This window comes from Schistocerca piceifrons, chromosome 11 (assembly GCF_021461385.2).
Source record: "Schistocerca piceifrons isolate TAMUIC-IGC-003096 chromosome 11, iqSchPice1.1, whole genome shotgun sequence".
Classification (NCBI taxonomy): Eukaryota; Metazoa; Arthropoda; class Insecta; order Orthoptera; family Acrididae; genus Schistocerca; species Schistocerca piceifrons.
This window is the reverse complement of record NC_060148.1, coordinates 144,545,181-144,566,112: the sequence shown is the minus strand read 5'-3', so window position 1 is coordinate 144,566,112 and position 20,932 is coordinate 144,545,181. Positions and strand designations below refer to the sequence as shown.

The 20,932-nt window shown below is 42.3% G+C and overlaps 1 protein-coding gene across 1 annotated transcript in view; it reads right to left on the bottom strand.

The window, feature by feature from the left end:
• LOC124719984 (prostamide/prostaglandin F synthase-like) overlaps positions 1-20,932 on the bottom strand; it is a 46,634-nt gene that overhangs the window by 15,045 nt on the left and 10,657 nt on the right. The window contains exons 2-4 of the mRNA XM_047245210.1: positions 18,338-18,542; positions 15,375-15,490; positions 10,437-10,614 (exon numbers count right to left, since the gene is read on the bottom strand). Coding sequence (XP_047101166.1) covers positions 10,437-10,614; positions 15,375-15,490; positions 18,338-18,542 — 499 coding nt within the window. The remainder of the gene's footprint in view (positions 1-10,436; positions 10,615-15,374; positions 15,491-18,337; positions 18,543-20,932) is intronic.

Here is a 20,932-nt window from a genome sequence, read left to right as displayed (position 1 = left end):
CTTTAATTTTCCTGTAGGCAGTATCTATCTTACACCTAGTGATCTATACCCTCACACTTGTCCCCTAGCTTTGCCTGCTTAGCCATTTTGCACTTCCTGTCGATCTCATTTTTGAGACATCTGTATTTCTTTTCGCCTGATTCATTTACTGCATTTTTGTATTTTCTTCTTTCGTCAATTAAATTCAATATCTCTTCTGTTACCCAAGGATTTCTACTATCCCTCGTCTTTTTACCTACTTGATCCTCTGCTGCCTCCACTATTTCATCTCTCAAAGCTACCCATTCTTCTTATACAATATTTCTTTCCCCCATTCTTGTCAACCATTCCCTGGTGCACTCTCTGAAACAGTCTACAACACCTGTCTACAGTGCAAACCAATAAATTGTGGTCAAAGTCCACATCTGGTCCTGGAAATGTACAACAATTTAAAACCTGGTTTCTGAAATGTGTGTTACTGTAATATAATCTATCCGAAACCTTCCAGTGTCCCTAGGCCTCTTCCACATATAAAATGTACTTTCATGATTCTTAAACCAAGTGTCAGCTATGATTAAGTTACACTCTGTGCAAAATTCTACCAGGCGGCTTTCTCTTTCAGTCCTTACCTCCACTCCATAATCACCTACTCCTTTTTCTTCTCTTCCTTTTCCTACTGTCGAATTCCAGCCCCCCCCCCCCCCCCCCCAATGACTATTAAATTTTCATCTCCCTTAACTATCTGAATAATTTCTTTTATTTCATCATACATTTCATCAATATCTTCGTCATCTGCGCAGCTAGTTGGCGTATAAACTTGTACTATTGTGGTAGGCATGGGCATTGTATCTATCTTGGCCACAACAATGCGTTCACTATGCTGTTTGTAGTACCTTACACACATTCCAATTTTTTATTCATTATTAAACCTACTCTTGCATTACCCCTATTTGATTTTGTATTTATAACCCTGTATTCGCCTGACCAAAAGTCTTGTTTCTCCTGCCACTGAACTTCACTGATTCCCACTATAACTTTAACCTATCCATTTCCCTTTTTAAGTTTTCTAACCTACCTGCCTTCCCCCATGAACCATGGACCCTGCCGTTGGAGGGGAGGCTTGCGTGCCTCAGCGATACAGATGGCCGTACCGTAAGTGCAACCACAACGGAGGGGTATCTGTTGAGAGGCCAGACAAACATGTGGTTCCTGAAGAGGGGCAGCAGCCTTTTCAGTAGTTGCAGGGGCAACAGTCTGGATGATGGACTGATCTGGCCTTGTAACATTAACCAAAACGGCCTTGCTGTGCTAGTACTGTGAACGGCTGAAAGCAAGGGGAAACCACAGCCGTAATTTTTCCCGAGGACATGCAGCTTTACTGTATGATTAAATGATGATGGCGTCCTCTTGGGTAAAATATTCCGGAGGTAAAATAGTCCCCCATTCGGATCTCCGGGCGGGGACTACTCGAGAGGACGTCGTTATCAGGAGAAAGAAAATTGGCGATCTACGGATCAGAGCGTGGAATGTCAGATCCCTTAATCGGGCAGGTAGGTTAGAAAATTTAAAAAGGGAAATGGAAAGGTTAAAGTTAGATATTGTGGGAATTAGCGAAGTTCGGTAGCAGGAGTAACAAGGTCAGGTGAATACAGGGTTATAAATAGAAAACCAAATAGGGGTAATGCAGGAGTAGGTTTAATAATGAATAAAAAAATAGGAGCGCGGGTTAGCTACTACAAACAGCATAGTGAACGCATTATTGTGGCCAAGATAGATACGAAGCCCATGCCTACTACAGTAGTACAAGTTTATATGCCAACTAGCTCTGCAGATGATGAAGAAATTGATGAAATGTATGACGAGATAAAAGAAATTATTCAGGTAGTGAAGGGAGACGAAAATTTAATAGTCATGGGTGACTGGAATTCGTCAGTAGGAAAAGGGAGAGAAGGAAACATAGTAGGTGAATATGGATTGGGGGGAAGAAATGAAAGAGGAAGCCGCCTTGTAGAATTTTGCACAGAGCATAACTTAATCATAGCTAACACTTCGTTTAAGAATCATGAAAGAAGGTCGTATACATGGAAGAACCCTGGAGATACTAAAAGGTATCAGATAGATTATATAATGGTAAGACAGAGATTTAGGAACCAGGTTTTAAATTGTAAGACATTTCCAGGGGCAGATGTGGATTCTGACCACAATCTATTGGTTATGAACTGCAGAATGAAACTGAAGAAACTGCAAAAAAGTGGGAATCTAAAGAGATGGGACTTGGATAAACTGAAAGAACCAGAGGTTGTAGAGAGTTTCAGGGAGAGCATAAGGCAACAATTGACAGGAATGGGGGAAAGAAATACAGTAGAACAAGAATGGGTAGCTCTGAGAGATGAAGTAGTGAAGGCAGCAGACGATCAAGTAGGTAAAAAGGCGAGGGCTAATAGAAATCCTTGGGTAACAGAAGAAATATTTAATTTAATTGATGAAAGGAGAAAATATAAAAATGCAGTAAATGAAGCAGGCAAAAAGGAATACAAACGTCTCAAAAATGAGATCGACAGGAAGTGCAAAATGGCTAAGCAGGGATGGCTAGATGACAAATGTAAGGATGTAGAGGCTTGTCTCACTAGGGGTAAGATAGATACTGCCTACAGGAAAATTAAAGAGACCTTTGGAGAGAAGAGAACCACTTGTATGAATATCAAGAGCTCAGACGGCAACCCAGTTCTAAGCAAAGAAGGGAAGGCAGAAATGTGGAAGGAGTATACAGAGGGTTTATACAAGGGCGATGTACTTGAGGACAATATTATGGAAATGGAAGAGGACGTAGATGAAGATGAAATGGGAGATAAGATACTGCGTGAAGAGTTTGACAGAGCACTGAAAGACCTGAGTCGAAACAAGGCCCCGGGAGTAGACAACATTCCATTAGAACTACTGATGGCCTTGGGAGAGCCAGTCATGACAAAACTCTACCATCTGGTGAGCAAGATGTATGAGACAGGCGAAATACCCACAGACTTCAAGAAGAATATAATAATTCCAATCCCAAAGAAATCAGGTGTTGACAGATGTGAAAGTTACCGAACTATCAGTTTAATAAGTCACAGCTGCAAAATACTAATGCGAATTCTTTACAGACGAATGGAAAAACTAGTAGAAGCGGACCTCGGGGAAGATCAGTTTGGATTCCGTAGAAATGTTGGAACACGTGAGGCAATACTAACCTTACGACTTATCTTAGAAGAAAGATTAAGAAAAGGCAAACCTACGTTTCTGGCATTTGTAGACTTAGAGAAAGCTTTTGACAATGTTGACTGGAATACTCTCTTTCAAATTCTGAAGGTGGCAGGGGTAAAATACGGGGAGCGAAAGGCTATTTACAGTTTGTACAGAAACCAGATGGCAATTATAAGAGTCGAGGGGCATGAATGGGAAGCAGTGGTTGGGAAGGGAGTGAGACAGGGTTGTAGCCTCTCCCCGATGTTATTCAATCTGTATATTGAGCAAGCAGTAAAGGAAACAAAAGAAAAATTCGGAGTAGGTATTAAAATTCATGGAGAAGAAGTAAAAACTTTGAGGTTTCTCCGATGACATTGTAATTCTGTCAGAGACAGCAAAGGACTTGGAAGAGCAGTTGAACGGAATGGACAGTGTCTTGAAAGGAGGATATAAGATGAACATCAACAAAAGCAAAACGAGGATAATGGAATGTAGTCAAATTAAATCGGGTGATGCTGAGGGGATTAGATTAGGAAATGAGACACTTGAAGTAGTAAAGGAGTTTTGCTATTTAGGGAGTAAAATAACTGATGATGGTCGAAGTAGAGAGGATATAAAATGTAGACTGGCAATGGCAAGGAAATTGTTTCTGAAGAAGAGAAATTTGTTAACATCGAGTATAGATTTAAGTGTCAGGAAGTCGTTTCTGAAAGTATTTGTATGGAGTGTAGCCATGTATGGAAGTGAAACATGGACAATAAATAGTTTGGACAAGAAGAGAATAGAAGCTTTCGAAATGTGGTGCTACAGAAGAATGCTGAAGATAAGGTGGGTAGAACACGTAACTAATGAGGAGGTATTGAATAGGATTGGGGAGAAGAGGAGTTTGTGGCACAACTTGACTAGAAGAAGGGATCGGTTGGTAGGACATGTTTTGAGGCATCAAGGGATCACAAATTTAGCATTGGAGGGCAGCGTGGAGGGTAAAAATCGTAGAGGGAGACCAAGAGATGAATACACTAAGAAGATTCAGAAGGATGTAGGTTGCAATAAGTACTGGGAGATGAAGAAGCTTGCACAGGATAGAGTAGCATGGAGAGCTGCATCAAACCAGTCTCAGGACTGAAGACCACAACAGCAACAGCAACAGCAACAACAACAACAACAACAACAACCTACCTGCCCGATTAAGGGATCTGACATTCCACGCTCCGATCCGTAGAACGCCAGTTTTCTTTCTCCTGATAACGACATCCTCTTGAGTAGTCCCCGCCCGGAGATCCGAATGGGGGACTATTTTACCTCCGGAATATTTTACCCAAGAGGACGCCACCATCATTTATCCATACAGTAAAGCTGCATGCCCTTGGAAAAAAATTACGGCTGTAGTTTCCCCTTGCTTGCAGCTATTCGCAATACCAGCACAGGAAGGCCATTTTGGTTAGTGTTACAAGGCCAGACCAGTCAATCATCCAGACTGTTGCCCCTGCAACTACTGAAAAGGCTGCTGCCCCTCTTCAGGAACCACACATCTGTCTGGCCTCTCAACAGATACTCCCTTGTTGTGGTTACACCTACAGTACAGCTATCTGTGTCGCTGAGGCACGCACGCAAGCCTCCCTACCAACGGCACGGTCCATGGTCTGTGGTGGGGAGGGGAAGGGGGGCTTTTCCTATTGCAAAAGCATGAATACAAATTCCCACATATTACAATACGATAGCTTTTGAAGTTGTGATGAGATTCTTGTCAGACAATCATTGCTCGTGTCATGTTATTCGCCAGCCAATCACAGCACACATTCAGAGCATAGGCTTTGTGATGTAGTCAGTCAATAGTGCAAACACACAAATAGGAAAAGTTAGTCGTTTATATATTTTCAGTACAGCTAGATGAAGAGCTAATCTTTCTCCTATAGTACAGGCTGTCAAAACCTTTTATCTGTTGCCCGCCCCCCCCCCCCCCCCCCCAAAAAAAGGGTGTGGTTAGGCAGTATCCTAAGAACATAGCTTAAACTGCAGCAGTTGAATATTTCTGATGAGCTTCATTACAAATTTCACTGTTGTGCGTCGAAAATTTCGTTTATTACCTGGCCGAATAAATTTTTTGACATGGACTTCGACTTTTCGGTAGAAAAGTCAGTTACTTGGGAAATTTGCTCTAGAATTCACCAAGAATTTTCTTAAGGATAATTATACTCTTTTCCATCATTATTGCATAATAGTAATCTATGAAAGAAATATGAAAAACTAACCTTAACGCTCGGTGTTTGTTTAGCGTGTTGTTGTTGTTGTGGTCTTCAGTCCTGAGACTGGTTTGATGCAGCTCTCCATGCTACTCTATCCTGTGCAAGCTTCTTCATCTCCCAGTACCTACTGCAACCTACATCCTTCTGAATCTGCTTAGTGTATTCATCTCTCGGTCTCCCTCTACGATTTTTACCCTCCACGCTGCCCTCCAATACTAAATTGGTGATCCCTTGATGCCTCAAAACATGTCCTACCAACCGATCCCTTCTTCTGGTCAAGCTGTGCCACAAACTTCTCTTCTCCCCAATCCTATTCAATACTTCCTCATTAGTTATGTGATCTATCCACCTTATCTTCAGCATTCTTCTGTAGCACCACATTTCGAAAGCTTCTATTCTCTTCTTGTCCAAACTGGTTATCGTCCATGTTTCACTTCCATACATGGCTACACTCCATACAAATACTTTCAGAAATGACTTCCTGACACTTAAATCTATACTCGATGTTAACAAATTTCTCTTCTTCAGAAACGATTTCCTTGCCATTGCCAGTCTACATTTTATATCCTCTCTACTTCGACCATCATCAGTTATTTTACTCCCTAAATAGCAAAACTCCTTTACTACTTTAAGTGTCTCATTTCCTAATCTAATCCCCTCAGCATCACCCGATTTAATTCGAGTACATTCCATTATCCTCGTTTTGCTTTTGTTGATGTTCATCTTATATCCTCCTTTCAAGACGCTATCCATACCATTCAACTGCTCTTCCAAGTCCTTTGCTGTCTGACAGAATTACAATGTCATTGTCGAACCTCAACATTTTTATTTCTTCTCCATGGACTTTAATACCTACTCCAAATTTTTCTTTTGTTTCCTTTACTGCTTGCTCAATATACAGATTGAATAACATCGGGGAGAGGCTACAGCCCTGTCCCACTCCCTTCCCAACCACTACTTCCCTTTCATGCCCCTCTTTTCTAACTGCCATCTGGTTTCTGTACAAATTGTAAATAGCCTTTCGCTCCCTGTATTTTACCCCTGCCACCTTTAGAATTTGAAAGAGAGTATTCCAGTCAACATTGTCAAAAGCTTTCTCTAAGTCTACAAATGCTAGAAACGTAGGTTTGCCTTTCCTTAGTCTTTCTTCTAAGATAAGTCATAAGGTCAGTATTGCCTCACGCATTCCAGTATTTCTACGGAATCCAAACTGATCTTCCCCGAGGTCGGCTTCTACCAGTTTTTCCATTTGTTTGTAAAGAATTCGCGTTAGTATTTAGCAGCTGTGGCTTATTAAACTGATTGTTCGGTAATTTACACATCTGTCAACACCTGCTTTCTTTGGGATTGGGATTATTATATTCTTCTTGAAGTCTGAGGGTATTTCGCCTGTCTCATACATCTTGCTCACCAGATGGTAGAGTTTTGTCAGGAGTGGCTCTCCCAAGGCCGTCAGTAGTTCTAATGGAATGTTGTCTACTCCGGGGGCCTTGTTTCGACTCAGGTCTTTCAGTGCTCTGTCAAACTCTTCACGCAGTATCGTATCTCCCATTTCACCTTCATCTACATCCTCTTCCATTTCCATAATCTAGTCCTCAAGTACATCGCCCTCGTATAGACCCTCTATATACTCCTCCCACCTTTTTGCTTTCCCTTCTTTGCTTAGAACTGGGTTTCCATCTGGGCTCTTTATGTTCATAAAAGTGGTTCTCTTATCTTCAAAGGTCTCTAATTTTCCTGTAGGCAGTATCTATCTTACCCCTAGTGAGATAAGCCTCTGCATCTTTACATTTGTCCTCTAGCCATCCCTGCTTAGCCATTTTGCACTTCCTGTCGATTCATTTTTGAGACTTTTGTATTCCTTTTTGCCTGCTTCATTTACTGCATTTTTATATTTTCTCCTTTCATCAATTAAATTCAATACTTCTTCTGCTACCCAAGGATTTCTACTAGCCCTCATCTTTTTACCTACTTGATCCTCTGCTGCCTTCACTACTTCATCCCTCAAAGCTACCCATTCTTCTTCTACTGTATTTCTTTCTGCCATTCCTGTCAATTGTTCCCTTATGCTCTCCCTGAAACTCTCTACAACCTCTGGTTCTTTCAGTTTATCCAGGTCCCATCTCCTTAAGTTCCTACCTGTTTGCAGTTTCTTCAATTTTAATCTACAGTTCATAACCTATAGATTGTGGTCAGAGTCCACATCTGCCCCTGGAAATGTCTTACAATTTAAAACCTGGTTCCTAAATCTCTGTCTTACCATTATATAATCTATCTGATACCTTTCATGATTCTTAAACGAAGTGTTAGCTATGATTAAGTTGTGCTCTGTGCAAAATTCTACCAGGCGGCTTCCTCTTTCATTTCTTAGCGCCAATCCATGTTCACCTACTACGTTTCCTTCTCTCCCTTTTCCTACTACTGAATTCCAGTCACCCATGACTATTAAATTTTCATCACCCTTCACTATCTGAATAATTTCTTTTATTTCATCACACATTTCTTCAATTTCTTCGTCATCTGCAGAGCTAGTTGGCATATAAACTTGTACTACTGTAGTAGGTGTGGGCTTTGTATCTATCTTGGCCACAATAATGCGTTCACTATGCTGTTTGTAGTAGTTTACCTGCATTCCTATTTTCCTATTCATTATTAAACCTACTCCTGCATTACCCCTATTTGATTTTGTGTTTATAACCCTTTAGTCACCTGACCAGAAGTCTTGTTCCTCCTGCCACCGAACTTCACTAATTCCCACTATATCTAACTTTAACCTATCCATTACCCTTTTTAAATTTTCTAACCTACCTGCCCGATTAAGTGATCTGACATTCCACGCTCCGATCTGTAGAACGTCAGTTTTCTTTCTCCTGATAACGACATCCTCCTGAGTAGTCCCCGCCCGGAGATCCGAATGGGGGACTATTTTACCTCCGGAATATTTTACCCAAGATGACGCCATCATCATTTATCCATACAGTAAAGCTGCATGCCCTTGGGAAAAATTACGGCCGTAGTTTCCCCTTGCTTTCAGCTGTTCGCAGTACTAGCACAGCAAGGCCGTTTTGGTTAGTGTTACAAGGCCAGATCAGTCAATCATCCAGATTGTTGCCCTTGCAACTACTGAAAAGGCTGCTGCCCCTCTTCAGGAACCACACGTTTGTCTGGCCTCTCAACAGATACCCCTCCGTTGTGGTTGCACCTACCGTATGGCTATCTGTATCGCTGAGGCACGCAAGCCTCCCCACCAACGGCAAGGTCCATGGTTCATGGTTTTTTAGCGTGTTATGCTTTAACGTACATCAAACACAAAGATGCTGGTAAATTTTAAGTAACAGCATAAACGGTTGGTCTTCAGGCCTGAAATTTCTCTAAGTGGCTGGACCTTAAAGGGTAAAGCTTTGAACGAGAGTAAACCGCTCTGCAATTTAAGAAATTAATCGCACATTCTCACACGTAACATAATGCACCTTGCGTGCAAGGAAATTTACCCTGAAACTAATGCTAGTCAATATTTTCCTGCGACCTGTTAGAAATGTAAACAGCTGTGCCATCACGCTCATCAAAAGCTATTTGTTGTTACTAAGTCACTGTTCTAAGGCGTTTGACATATTTTGCTGTTGGCAGGTATTAGCGTATGCAGTTTGGTTTGCTGTAAATAGTGCATTTTCTCTTAAACTAAAGTTTTATTTTGGTGTTATTCTCTCTTTTATGTTTTCTTGTGGCAGTATTTTTCTGCTGTTGTGGGCAAAAGTAAAATTCTTTATTAGAGTATCAGTTCTTATCAGTCAAAGTTAGAAAAATGTATCGGGAAACTAAACCGATGAAAAATTTGCCGAATTCTAAAAAATTCCTGGATTTTTCCCCCAAAAGAAAAAATTCTCGGGATATCCTGGGTGTATACTCACTGTGTGGCCTAACTAGAAAGAAGGAACAGATTATTAAATAAAACAAAATTGTCCAGTTACTAAGCTAGATTACAAAAGGAACACCCAGGGAGAACCAAGTTACAGTTCCCAAAAGCAAGTACTTACTTATAAAGTTACTCATTCGTGCATTACCAGTGTACCAGTATTTTGTTCGAGTATAATGACTTTTCTGGAGACTAGAAATCTACTCTGTAGGAATTAGCATGGGTTTCGAAAAAGACTATCATGTGAAACCCAGCTCACGCCATTCGTCCACGAGAATCAGAGGGCCATAGACATGGGTTCCCAGGTAGATTCTGTGTTTCTAGACTTCAAGGCGTTCCATACAGTTCCCCACAGTCGCTTAATGAACAAAGTAAGAGCATATGGACTATCAGACCAATTGTGTGATTGGATTGAAGAGTTCCTAGATAACAGAACGCAGCATGTCATTCTCAATGTGGAGGTGTCTTCCGAAGTAAGAGTGATTTCAGGTGTGCCGCAGGGGAGTGTCGTAGGACCGTTGCTATTCACAATATACATAAATGATCTTGTGGATAACAACGGAAGTTCACAGACTTTTTGCGGACGATGCTGTGGTATATCGTGAGGTTGTAACAATGGAAAATTGTACTGAAATGCAGGAGAATCTGCAATGAATTGACGCATGGTGCAGGGAATGGCAATTAAATATCAATGTAGACATGTGTAATGTGCTACGAATACATAGAAAGAAAGATGCTTTATCATTTAGCTAGAATATAGCAGGTCAGCAACTGGAAGCAGTTAATTCCATAATTTATCTGGAAGTAGGCATTACAAGTGACTTAAAATGGAATGAGCATATAAAGTTAATCGTATACTGCTTACTGGTGTGGGATCTGTACCAGATAGGGTCGTGTGAGAGAGAGAGAGAGAGAGAGAGAGAGAGAGAGAGAGAGAGAGAGAAGAAGAAGAAGAAGAAGAAGAAGATTTATGTACGTCGGTAATATGCGTGAACGAAATAGTCTGCCGTATTTGCAAAGTTGAAACAAATATTAATGACTTTTCATAAAGTGAGGAACGGTGACAGAGCTCTCACCCGCAGGCTCTGGCTGCAGCCCCAGTGCGGCCAGGATGGTGGCGTTGTCCAGCACCTCGGCCGGCCGCTCCTGCTTGAAGTAGGACAGCACGCCCGAGCCGCCCGCCCCCACCACCAGGGCGCCGCCGTTCTGCAGCCCGTCGCCGCGCAGGTCTCCTCCCAGCTTCATCGCTCGGCCCTGCACGGTGACAACAACTACTTATGTACGTACTTCAAATACTCCACACTAAAAATAAATGAGGCAACTGCCGACACGAGTCGACGTTACCATATAATCTACATCTGTACCCTACAGAGCCCTACAAAGTGCACATCAGATGGTACGTCACAGTGAAGTGCACAGCAGAGAGTACACCCCACCACACCAGTTATTAGGGCTTCTTCTCGTTCCGTCACATACAGAGCCCGGGAAGAACGATCGATCGATCGAATACCTCTGTGCGTACAGTAATAATTTGAAACTTATCCTCACAATGTCGGAGTGAGCGATACGTACGGGGTTGTCGTATATTTCTAGAGACACGATTTAAAGCCAGTTCTCGAAAATTTGTTAGCAGACTTTCTGGGGATAGTTTATGTCTATCTTTGATAGTCTTACAGTTCAGTTTCTTCCGTATCTCTCTGACACTTACCCCAAAGATAACACAAACCTGTGATTGTTCGTGCTGACCACCTCTGTATACGTTCAATACGCCCTATTAGCTCTGTGTGGGACTGGTCCCACACACTTGAGCAATATTCTAGAACCACTCACACGAGTGATTTATCGGCAACTTCCCTTGTAGACTGACTGCACTTCCCCAGTATTCAACCAATAAAACAATGCCTACCACCTGCTTTACCCACAACTGTGCCTTCATATTCCTACTAGTTTTACACCCAGGTATTTACGCGAGTCAGCCGATTTCGACAGTGACTCCCCGATATTATAGTCATACGATATTATGCTTTTTTTGTTCTGTGAAGTGTACATTTTTGAACACTTAGAGCAACGTGCCAATCTTTGCACCACTTATCCATCTTATCCAGATCTGACTAAATATTGACGCAGCTTCCTTCAGACACTACTTATTGTAAATAAATGCATGATCTGCAAAAAGCCTGAGGCCGCTATTAATATTATCTGCAAGATCATTAATACACAACATGAACAGCAAGGTTCCCAACACACTTTGCTGGGGCACACCTGAAGTTACTTCTACATCTGACGATGACACTATGAAAGATAACGTGCTGCGTCCTTCCTACCAAACAGTCCTCATTCAGGTCACTAATTTCACTTCACACCCCTTACAATTGTACTTTCGTCAATAAGCGTAAGAGCGGTACCGAGTCAAATGCTTTTTGCAAATCGAGAAACACTGCATCTGTCCAGTTGCCTCGATCCGAAGCTTTCAGTACGTCACGAGAGAAATGTGCGAGTTGCATTTCACGTGAAGGTGCTTTCAAAATCCGTGCCGATTTGCACGGAGGAGGTTATTCTGTTAGAGATCCCACATTGTGTGTGAGCTCCGAAAATGCACCAAGATTTTACAACAAAGCAATATTAAGAATAATGGGTGGTAGTTTTGTGTGTGACTAACTGCCCTTCTTGTAGACAGGTGTGAGCTGTACTTTCATCCGAGAACTGGGCATGGCCTTTTGTTCAAGCGACCTACAATAGATTATAATTAGAATGTGCTAACTCGGCCACAATTTCAGCATAGAATCTGATAGAGATTTCATTGGGCCCTGGAGCTTTAACAAATCATAACTGCAAAATGCTGACAAATCATTTACAGAAAATAGGAAAGACAGAAAGGGGTGACCTGTTGGTGTGGGGGGCCAGTTTGGGTTCTGGAGAAATTTGAGAAGACTCAAAGCAGTAGTGGTTCAATGACTTAGAAGATAAGTTATAATGAAGAAAGGCAAATTTTTCAGCTTCTGCAAACTCAAGAGAAGAACAGCAAAGCTCCACATTTCGCCCCAAAGGGCCAATTCACAGATAGCCGTGTTTTCCCCTGCTGGTGGAGTCACCGGGTGCAGTGTGGAGGTCTGCGAAGTAAATGCACCACTCCTGCGGTCACTGTCAGTTTTCTCATCCTCTGAGCCACTAGTTCTCCAGCGAGTAACTGCCCAATTAGTATAATGAAGCTGAATGCACCTTATTCCAGTCCTCCAGCCGAGGAAAAATCCTTGGCAGTACGAGTAATTGAATCCGGGTATTCGGTACAGCAATTGCACAATGATAACTGAGTAAGAGTGAACAGATTTCAAAAAAGGTACCAACATTACTGACTAAAATATACTCTTTGGGATCTAAAGGTGGCTAAGACAAAATACAGGGAGTGAAAGATTATTTACAACTAGCACTGAAAGCGGACCACACAGTTATAAGATGAATATATCAAAGAAAGCAACACAGGGGTAACTGAGTGTACTGAAATTAGGTTAGGTGGTATCGAGGGGATTAGACTGGGAAATGAGAGACTAAAAGAAAGACACACGCTTTGTTCACAAAATGACTGATGATAGCTTCAGTAGACAAGATATAAAGACAGGCAATAGCAAAAAATTCATTTCCCAAAATACAGCAAATTTGTCTTAAGTGTTAACAAATTAAGTGTTATGAAGTCGTTTCATAAGATACTTGTCAACAGTCGTCTTCTGCGGAAGTGAAACAGACAAATAGTTCACACAAGAAGTGAATACAACCTTACAAAATATGGGGCTGTAGAAGAACATTTAAAATTCAGATGGGCATATCCAGTGATTTCTTTTTATTATCTGGATGTCAGCACCAGCAGCCTAAAAATGCCAGCCACAGATGCTCTTATTTCATCTCTCGCCTAACTGCAACACGGCTGCCACAAAAAACACCGACCGAAAATACTTCTCAATTCTCCTCACACCCGTCTACAAGAAGGGCAGTAGAAGTGATCCACAAAACTACCATCCAATATCATCTACTTCAATTTGTTGTAGAATCTGAACACTTTCTGAGCTCACTATCTCACACAGAATGACCTCGTCAATGCCAACCGCCACAGATTCTGAAAACACTGCTCGTATGAAAACCGACTCGCACTTTTCTCACGTGACATATTGAAAGCTTTGGATCGAGGCAACCAGGTAGATGCAGTGATTCTCTATTTCCGAAAAGCATCTGTCTCAGTACCGCAACTACACTTATTGCCAGAAGTAGCACCTACACCCCATGTCCTCAGTTATTTATTAGATGTATTTCAATCTCCACCTTCCTCTACAGTTTTTGCCCTCTACAGCTAGGAAAGTGCTTGCAACTTTGTTCTGGGATATGTATGATAGATCACTGGTGGACTTTGCTGAACACGGGGCCACTGTGAATGCTGCAGCCTACGTTACAACTTCAGTTAAGCTGCATCATGCCTTTTGTGGCGAGCGCCACAACACTAGTGCTGAGAGTGTCGAACTACTTCGTGATAATGCTCGCCCCGCACGTTGCTGCTCCTGTTTGTGAGAAAACTGCCAAATTTGTGTGGGAGGTGCTCCAGAATCCACCATACAGTCAAGACAGCACACTGTCGGACCGTTGCTGCTCCTGTTTGTGAGAAAAACTGCCAAATTTGTGTTGGAGGTGCTGCAGAATCCACCATACAGTGCAGACAGCACACTGTCAGACCTTCATCTGTTTGGTCCCGTGACAAAGTTTCTGCCCAGCCAACACTTTGTGACAGATCCGTTAGTGTAATAGACACACTGCAGACGACAGTGTGCTGGCCAGCCTGTGGATGGTTTTCCATCTGCCTCTGTGAATGCAGGCTGGTTCCCCTCATTCCAGCTCAGTTACACTGTCAGCAATCGCACACCGTAATTACTTTACCACGCAATTATTGGGGCTACACTCGTCTGGAATAAGACATTCCATTGGGGGGGGGGGGGGGGGGGGGGGGGGGGGGGTGTCCACGGGGGAACGAAATGCGGAACACTAGGCTCGGTGTGAGGCAGCAGTGGGGTGAGTGGACTGCTGTAGCCTGCTGTAGGGTTGTGTACCACTCAGGGCTATGACAGGGACGGAGCCTCTCCATCATTTATAGATCCTCAGTTCAATACATACATACATACATACATGGCTAATAAATATAAAAAATTAGTGAACACCACATAACTGGTAAAAGAATGAAACAACACATAACTGCTAAAAGATCTAAGTACCTATAACGAGACTGTCTGAAGCTTTGCAAGGCTGTTTGTAGACGATGTTTTTTTCCAAAGGCATGCTGCAGTATGAGAAGACAACAAAATGCAAGACGACCTACAGAGGACTGACAACTGGTTCCTGAGCTGGCGGAATTAATCAGCAGAAATAGTATCTCATTTACATCACCCAAACTGTTGACTTCGGAACCAGTTTACGACAAAAAAATTGTGACTGGCAGTAACAATGTTGTGCCGGCACAAGCTTTGTCATTTACGCATCAACAAGATTTTGTTTATTCGGAGATGTTATTCAATATTTAGGTGGTACATTACAATCAACGGTATTTAAATTCAGAAATATGAATAATGCCAGTCATTCTGCATCCTCGTACAATTTAGAACATAATTTCAAAAGTTTACATCTCTCTGTACATATGTGAAACAACTTTTGAGGCAGAGAAAATCCCTGACCCCGCCGGGAATCGAACCCGGGAACCCGGGCGTGGGAAGCGAGAACGCTACCGCACGACCACGAGCTGCGGATGGCTCAGCACATTTGTGGAAGATGACCGAGTGACATTTAGCTTTCGGCAAAAGCGCGAGCAGATTCAGGTCCCACGGTACAACTTTAAAGGCAAACAGTGTTGCAGAACTTCAAAACTGAAATGTACCAGCAGGTGGGATCTGAACTGTCAAGCGATGCCTCTTCCGATAACCGAATCTCTATGCGCATTTCAACTACAAACAAATGTAATCCTATCTCGACACACGATCTCTTACCTTTGCGATAGCAGCTCTGGATTCACTCGTGAACAGTGCGGCCAGAACACTGAACATGGAGAACCTCTTGAATGACAGGAACTTGTAGGTTTTCTTCTCGACATCGACAAAAAGCTCTGGAACGAAAAGATTAAATACAAATAAATCTTAGCACACTGAACCCACGATACTGACATTCGTCTTTTGTACAGTAACACACACACACACACACACACACACACACACACACACACACACACACACACACACACGCACACAAAAACTATGATTAAGAGTGAAAGAGAGAAAAATGCAGTGAAGTCTCACCAGATATTGTGTTTCTTTAGGACCGAATGACATCGGTTCTGACTGTGACGAGGTTGGTTTTAAGGGTAATCAAAGGCTTTGTTACCAGTGCCCTTATTGAAGAGAAATGTGCACATTCTATGCTCCAATATAAGAGGTTTCCTCTTACTAAGCAGCAAATCCACGATACCTCGAATTGAACTCTCGTGTATAAAACAGCTCCAAACGCCCGATTATTGTGCGACTTAGTTAATGTGTTAAATATATGACTAAGCATGTAAGTGAGAAAAATGTTTAGGAAGGTCTGAAATTACGCTTCAAGTTCCCTGGGAGTTGCTAAGTGCTCTCATTATTCACACTGCACAAATATAGTATGTGTAACGTGTGCTCCATTTTAAACAAAAGCTAAATTTTCACTGTTTACAGCATCGTGTCTCCTTAACTGTGTAAAGTGAATGCAGTCGGTAGTAAAGAAGTAATACATTAAAATGTCGTGCCCGATGCCAAAGTCTGACTGCACGTCAATAATTCGAGTCGTGAACGCTCCCCTTTCGTCGTTTTGTGAGGTGTCAGTGAGATAGTATAGGTATAAAATGTTTAAAGTTCTCAAATACCGAATGAATATAGTCCAGCAATTCGTGTGCCGTCTGTTACATTGCGTCAAGACAAACCGACAGTTTCTACCTGCATTACTCATCTTATTGTGTCAAAACCTTTAATGCAAGACCTTTTTGTTGCCCCTGGAACCCGTTAGATAGGCAACACGTGACTAGAATTAGGTTGCAGGAGGATAATTGCTTAGGAAAATCAGTAATACTGCTATGGTGTGGAACTACGCAAATAAATAAGTTCCCAGCCCAAAATTTTTCCAAGCACCTGGTCCTTAAAGTGTTAAGTTCAGAATGAAAGACAACACTCTGTGATTTAACAACATCACACATTCTCACATGAACATTGCGTAAACAGAAATTTACTTTCAAAGTAACGCTTCTCATTCCACCATTCACAATATTTTCCCACAACCTGTCAGAAATGTAAACAGTAATGTCATTCTCATTGAAAGCAGATTTTACTGCTGCAGTATTACTCTCCTGTAGAGGGTGCTGGAAATTTAAAAAATTCTAATAATTTTACCTGATGAAAAAAAAAATTTCTCGCTTTTCCTCCCCGATTTCCTGGTTTGTCCTGACGTGTATACATCCTGTGTAACTATGACCTCGATAAAAATAGAGATGCCACTACAAAATTTTGCTGCAGTGTTAGTCTTCTACATAGTCTCCATTAAATGCGAAACATTACGGAATGATGGATGATCCACAGAACTCTATTGCTGTCCAGGAATTATTTCTCTCAATGTCTGCATCTACGCGAGTGTTTTGCAATTCACACTTACGTGACCGGCAGAGGGTTCATCAAACCAGATTCGAGCTATTTCTCTACTGTTCCAAACACTAACAGTGAGCAGGAAAAACTAACACTTAAATCTTTCTGTATAAGCTCCAATTTCCTGTACTTCAGTACGGCAATCGTTTCTCCGTATGTTGGTGAGTGCCAAAAAACTATTTTTGTATTCCGAGGAGAAAGCTGGTGATTGAAAATTTGTCGAAAGAACTCACTGCAATTAATTACACCCTCGTTTTAACGACTGTCACCCGAACACACCCCAACTGTGGCACACACTCCTGTATTTTGCGATAATACAAAACGAGGTGCCCTTCTTTGAACTATTTTGGTGCCCTCTGACAATCCTAACTGGTAACAGGTCTGTAGAACAAGCAATACTCTAGCAGATGCCAGACAAGCACGGTGTACGCAGTCTCTCTAGTAGACCTGTTGCAGCTTTTAAGTGTTCTCCTTCCTGACAACATTATCTATGCAATTGATGGAAACTCGTGGATTCATCGCAGCCAAAAGGGGCAAAGGACCAGTTGTCATCGGGCAAGGTGATGCTGAGTATTCTTAGGACCACCTCGTTGTAGTGCTAACACATTATGTTCGCAAGGGACACACGACGACGCTCCAGCTCATCCTGCACAGGACACAGTCACTCGCGCTGCCTCTGCGCTGTCAAATTTGCCCACATATTACACCAATACAATACCCAGGGACTTTTCTCGGACAACAAAACCGTTGCGAAGCCGGTACTTCCAGAAAGGTGGTGTATCAATTTTTGAGGTGCAACACTCCCTGAACGGCCAAATAGCAGACCTCCACAACTGCGGTCTCCACCGAGTCGTCCACTGCCGGCGACACGTTTTGCATCTAAGGGTGAATATGTAGGTGAAGACTGACACCGTAATCAAATTGCACAGATGCAGATCCATTCGTTTGAGGTGCTGCTTGAAACATTAAGATTTGCCATTTGTAAAACGCCCACAGCCAGTGAATTCAGTAACGGAGAACCAAATTTTACTCGGGCTCAGAATATACAGGAAAACCGATGAAAATACGATCAGATGGCAGCCGTGCAAATTCTGCGCACACCATTATTTGAGGAACATTTTTAAGTGGAGTAACTCTTAACATCGTTCACACGACATCCGAAGCAAGTCAACTAGGCAAAGTGCACGCGGAATTCACAAGGACATACAGTGACCGCAAAGCTGTAGTTATCGGGGAAAAATGCGTGCGGCAAATGGCCAGCTGGCCGAGATAAACAGCTGTGTCCGGCCACTCACCTCCGTCAAAGAATTTCCCGTCACTGAATTCTTGCACGCCGATGTCCTCGACACCTACCCCGATGAGGCGAACGCCATTCTTCTGGAGTTGGGGTGCAATCTTGCTGACCTCTTTGGCCCACAGCCGGCAGAAGATGCACCCCCAGCGCCGAAAGAAGATTGCGACGAGGGGCTGGGTCGCCCACAGCGACGACATCTCCACCACCTGGAACAGCACGGCACAGCTCAGGCATTGTTGTTGTTGTTGTTGTCTTCAGTCCTGAGACTGGTTTGATGCAGCTCTCCATGCTACTCTATCCTGTGCAAGCTTCTTCATCTCCCAGTACCTAATGCAGCCTACATCCTTCTGAATCTGCTTAGTGTAATCATCTCTCGGTCTCCCTCTACGATTTTTACCCTCCACGCTGCCCTCCAATACTAAACTGGTGATCCCTTGATGCCTCAGAACATGTACTACCAACTGATCCCTTAGTCAAGTTGTGCCACAAGCTCCTCTTCTCCCCAATTCTGTTCAATACCTCCTCATTAGTTATGTGATCTACCCATCTAATCTTCAGCATTCTTCTGTAGCACCACACTTCGAAAGCTTCTATTTTCTTGTCTAAACTATTTATCGTCCATATTTCACTTCCATACATGGCTATACTCCATACAAATACTTTCAGAAACGCCTTCCTGACAAATCTACAGTCGATGTTAACAAATTTCTCTTCTTCAGAAATGCTTTCCTCGCCATTGCCAGTCTACATTTTATATCCTCTCTACTTCGACCATCGTCAGTTATTTTGCTCCCCAAATAGCAAAACTCCTTTACTACTTTTAAGTGTCATTTCCTAATCTAATTCTCTCAGCATCACCCCACTTAATTCGACTACATTCCATTATCCTCGTTTTGCTTTTGTTGATGTTCATCTTATATCCTCCTTTCAAGACACTATCCATTTTGTTCAACTGCTCTTCCAAGTCCTTTGCTGTCTCTGACAAAATTAGCTCAGGCATATGCCCGCCAAAGTGATGTTGCGGGGAGAGTCGCCCGACCCTATCTTAGCGTTACAAATAGTGACAGCGACACACGTTTCTCTCACCTCAGCTACATCAGGCAAGCATTTATAAATTTATATTTCCAATATATTTACAAAGGCATTAATTCGAAACATTCACACAATTTTATTCCTCCTCTCAGAGCCGTGCGACTTATGAGACGTTACAACTCCGAGTATAAAAGTATCGTTAATTATTGAGGAGAAAAAAAAGCAATCAAAAAATATAATTACAGAATTAAGAGAAAACAACCAATAACTACAATATTGACGATTGATTATTGCCTCTGGCTTAATAATAGAAAACTTAAGTTTTATAAATAACTATCGCTAATCTTGAAACTGTCTCCTGTTTTTACATCAAATCATTTGAAGAATCTGCAATTAAAGAGAAAAATAATTTTAAATGTAAAGAAAGGGAATATTACCACTGTCTAACAAAATAAATGGCGATATGTGAGGTTTCCTCTTACTATTTGAAAGTCTGGCACAGATGAGCCAGTGAACAAAACCACAAGGAACACTGCAACCTTTTAACTAATTTTTTGTTCACAGTCACGTAGAACTTTATAAAAGACATCATATTTATGCCAGCGACTGTAGCACTTTATTTCACGACTGCAGTTTCTGCCTTAGGTCATCATCAAGCGAAGATGTTATGGCTATTAGGCCATGTCAGTCTAAAATGGCCTAATATGTAAAGTACACAAGCGGCAAGACGCAGTCAATACCTTCGGTGCGCAGTGCCTATGTTACTGTTACCGACGACTGTGCCGCTAAAGCGGAGTTATTGAACGCAGTTTTCCGAAATTCCTTCACCATGGAAGACGAATGAAATATTCCAGAATTTGAAACATGAACAGCTGCTAGCACGAGTCTCTTAGAAGTAGATACCTTAGGGGTCGCGAAGCAACTCAAATCGCTTGATACGGGCAAGTCTTCAGGTCCAGATTGTATACCGATTAGCTTCCTTTCAGATTACGCTGATACAATAGCTCCCTACTTAGCAATTATATACAACCGCTCGCTCACCGATAGATCTGTACCTACAGATTGGAAAATTGCGCATGTCGCACCAGTGTTTAAGAAGGGTAGTAGGAGTAATCCATCAAACTACAGACCTATATCATTGACGTCTGTTTGCAGTAGGGTTTTGGAGCATATACTGTATTCAAACATTATGAATCACCTAGAAGGGAACGATCTATTGATACGTAATCAGCACGGTTTCAGAAAACATCGTTCTTGTGCAACACAGCTAGCTCTTTATTCGCACGAAGTAATGGCCGCTATCGACAGGGGATCTCAGGTTGGTTCTGTATTTCTGGATTTCCAGAAAGCTTTTGACACCGTTCCTCACGAGCGACTTCTAATCAAGCTGCGGGCCAATGCGGTATCGTCCCAGTTGTGCGAATGGATTCATGATTTCCTGTCAGGAAGGTCGCAGTTCGTAGTAATAGATGGCAAATCATCGAGTAAAACTGAAGGGATATCAGGTGTTCCCCAGGGAAGCGTCCTGGGACCTCTGCTGTTCCTGATCTATATAAATGACCTG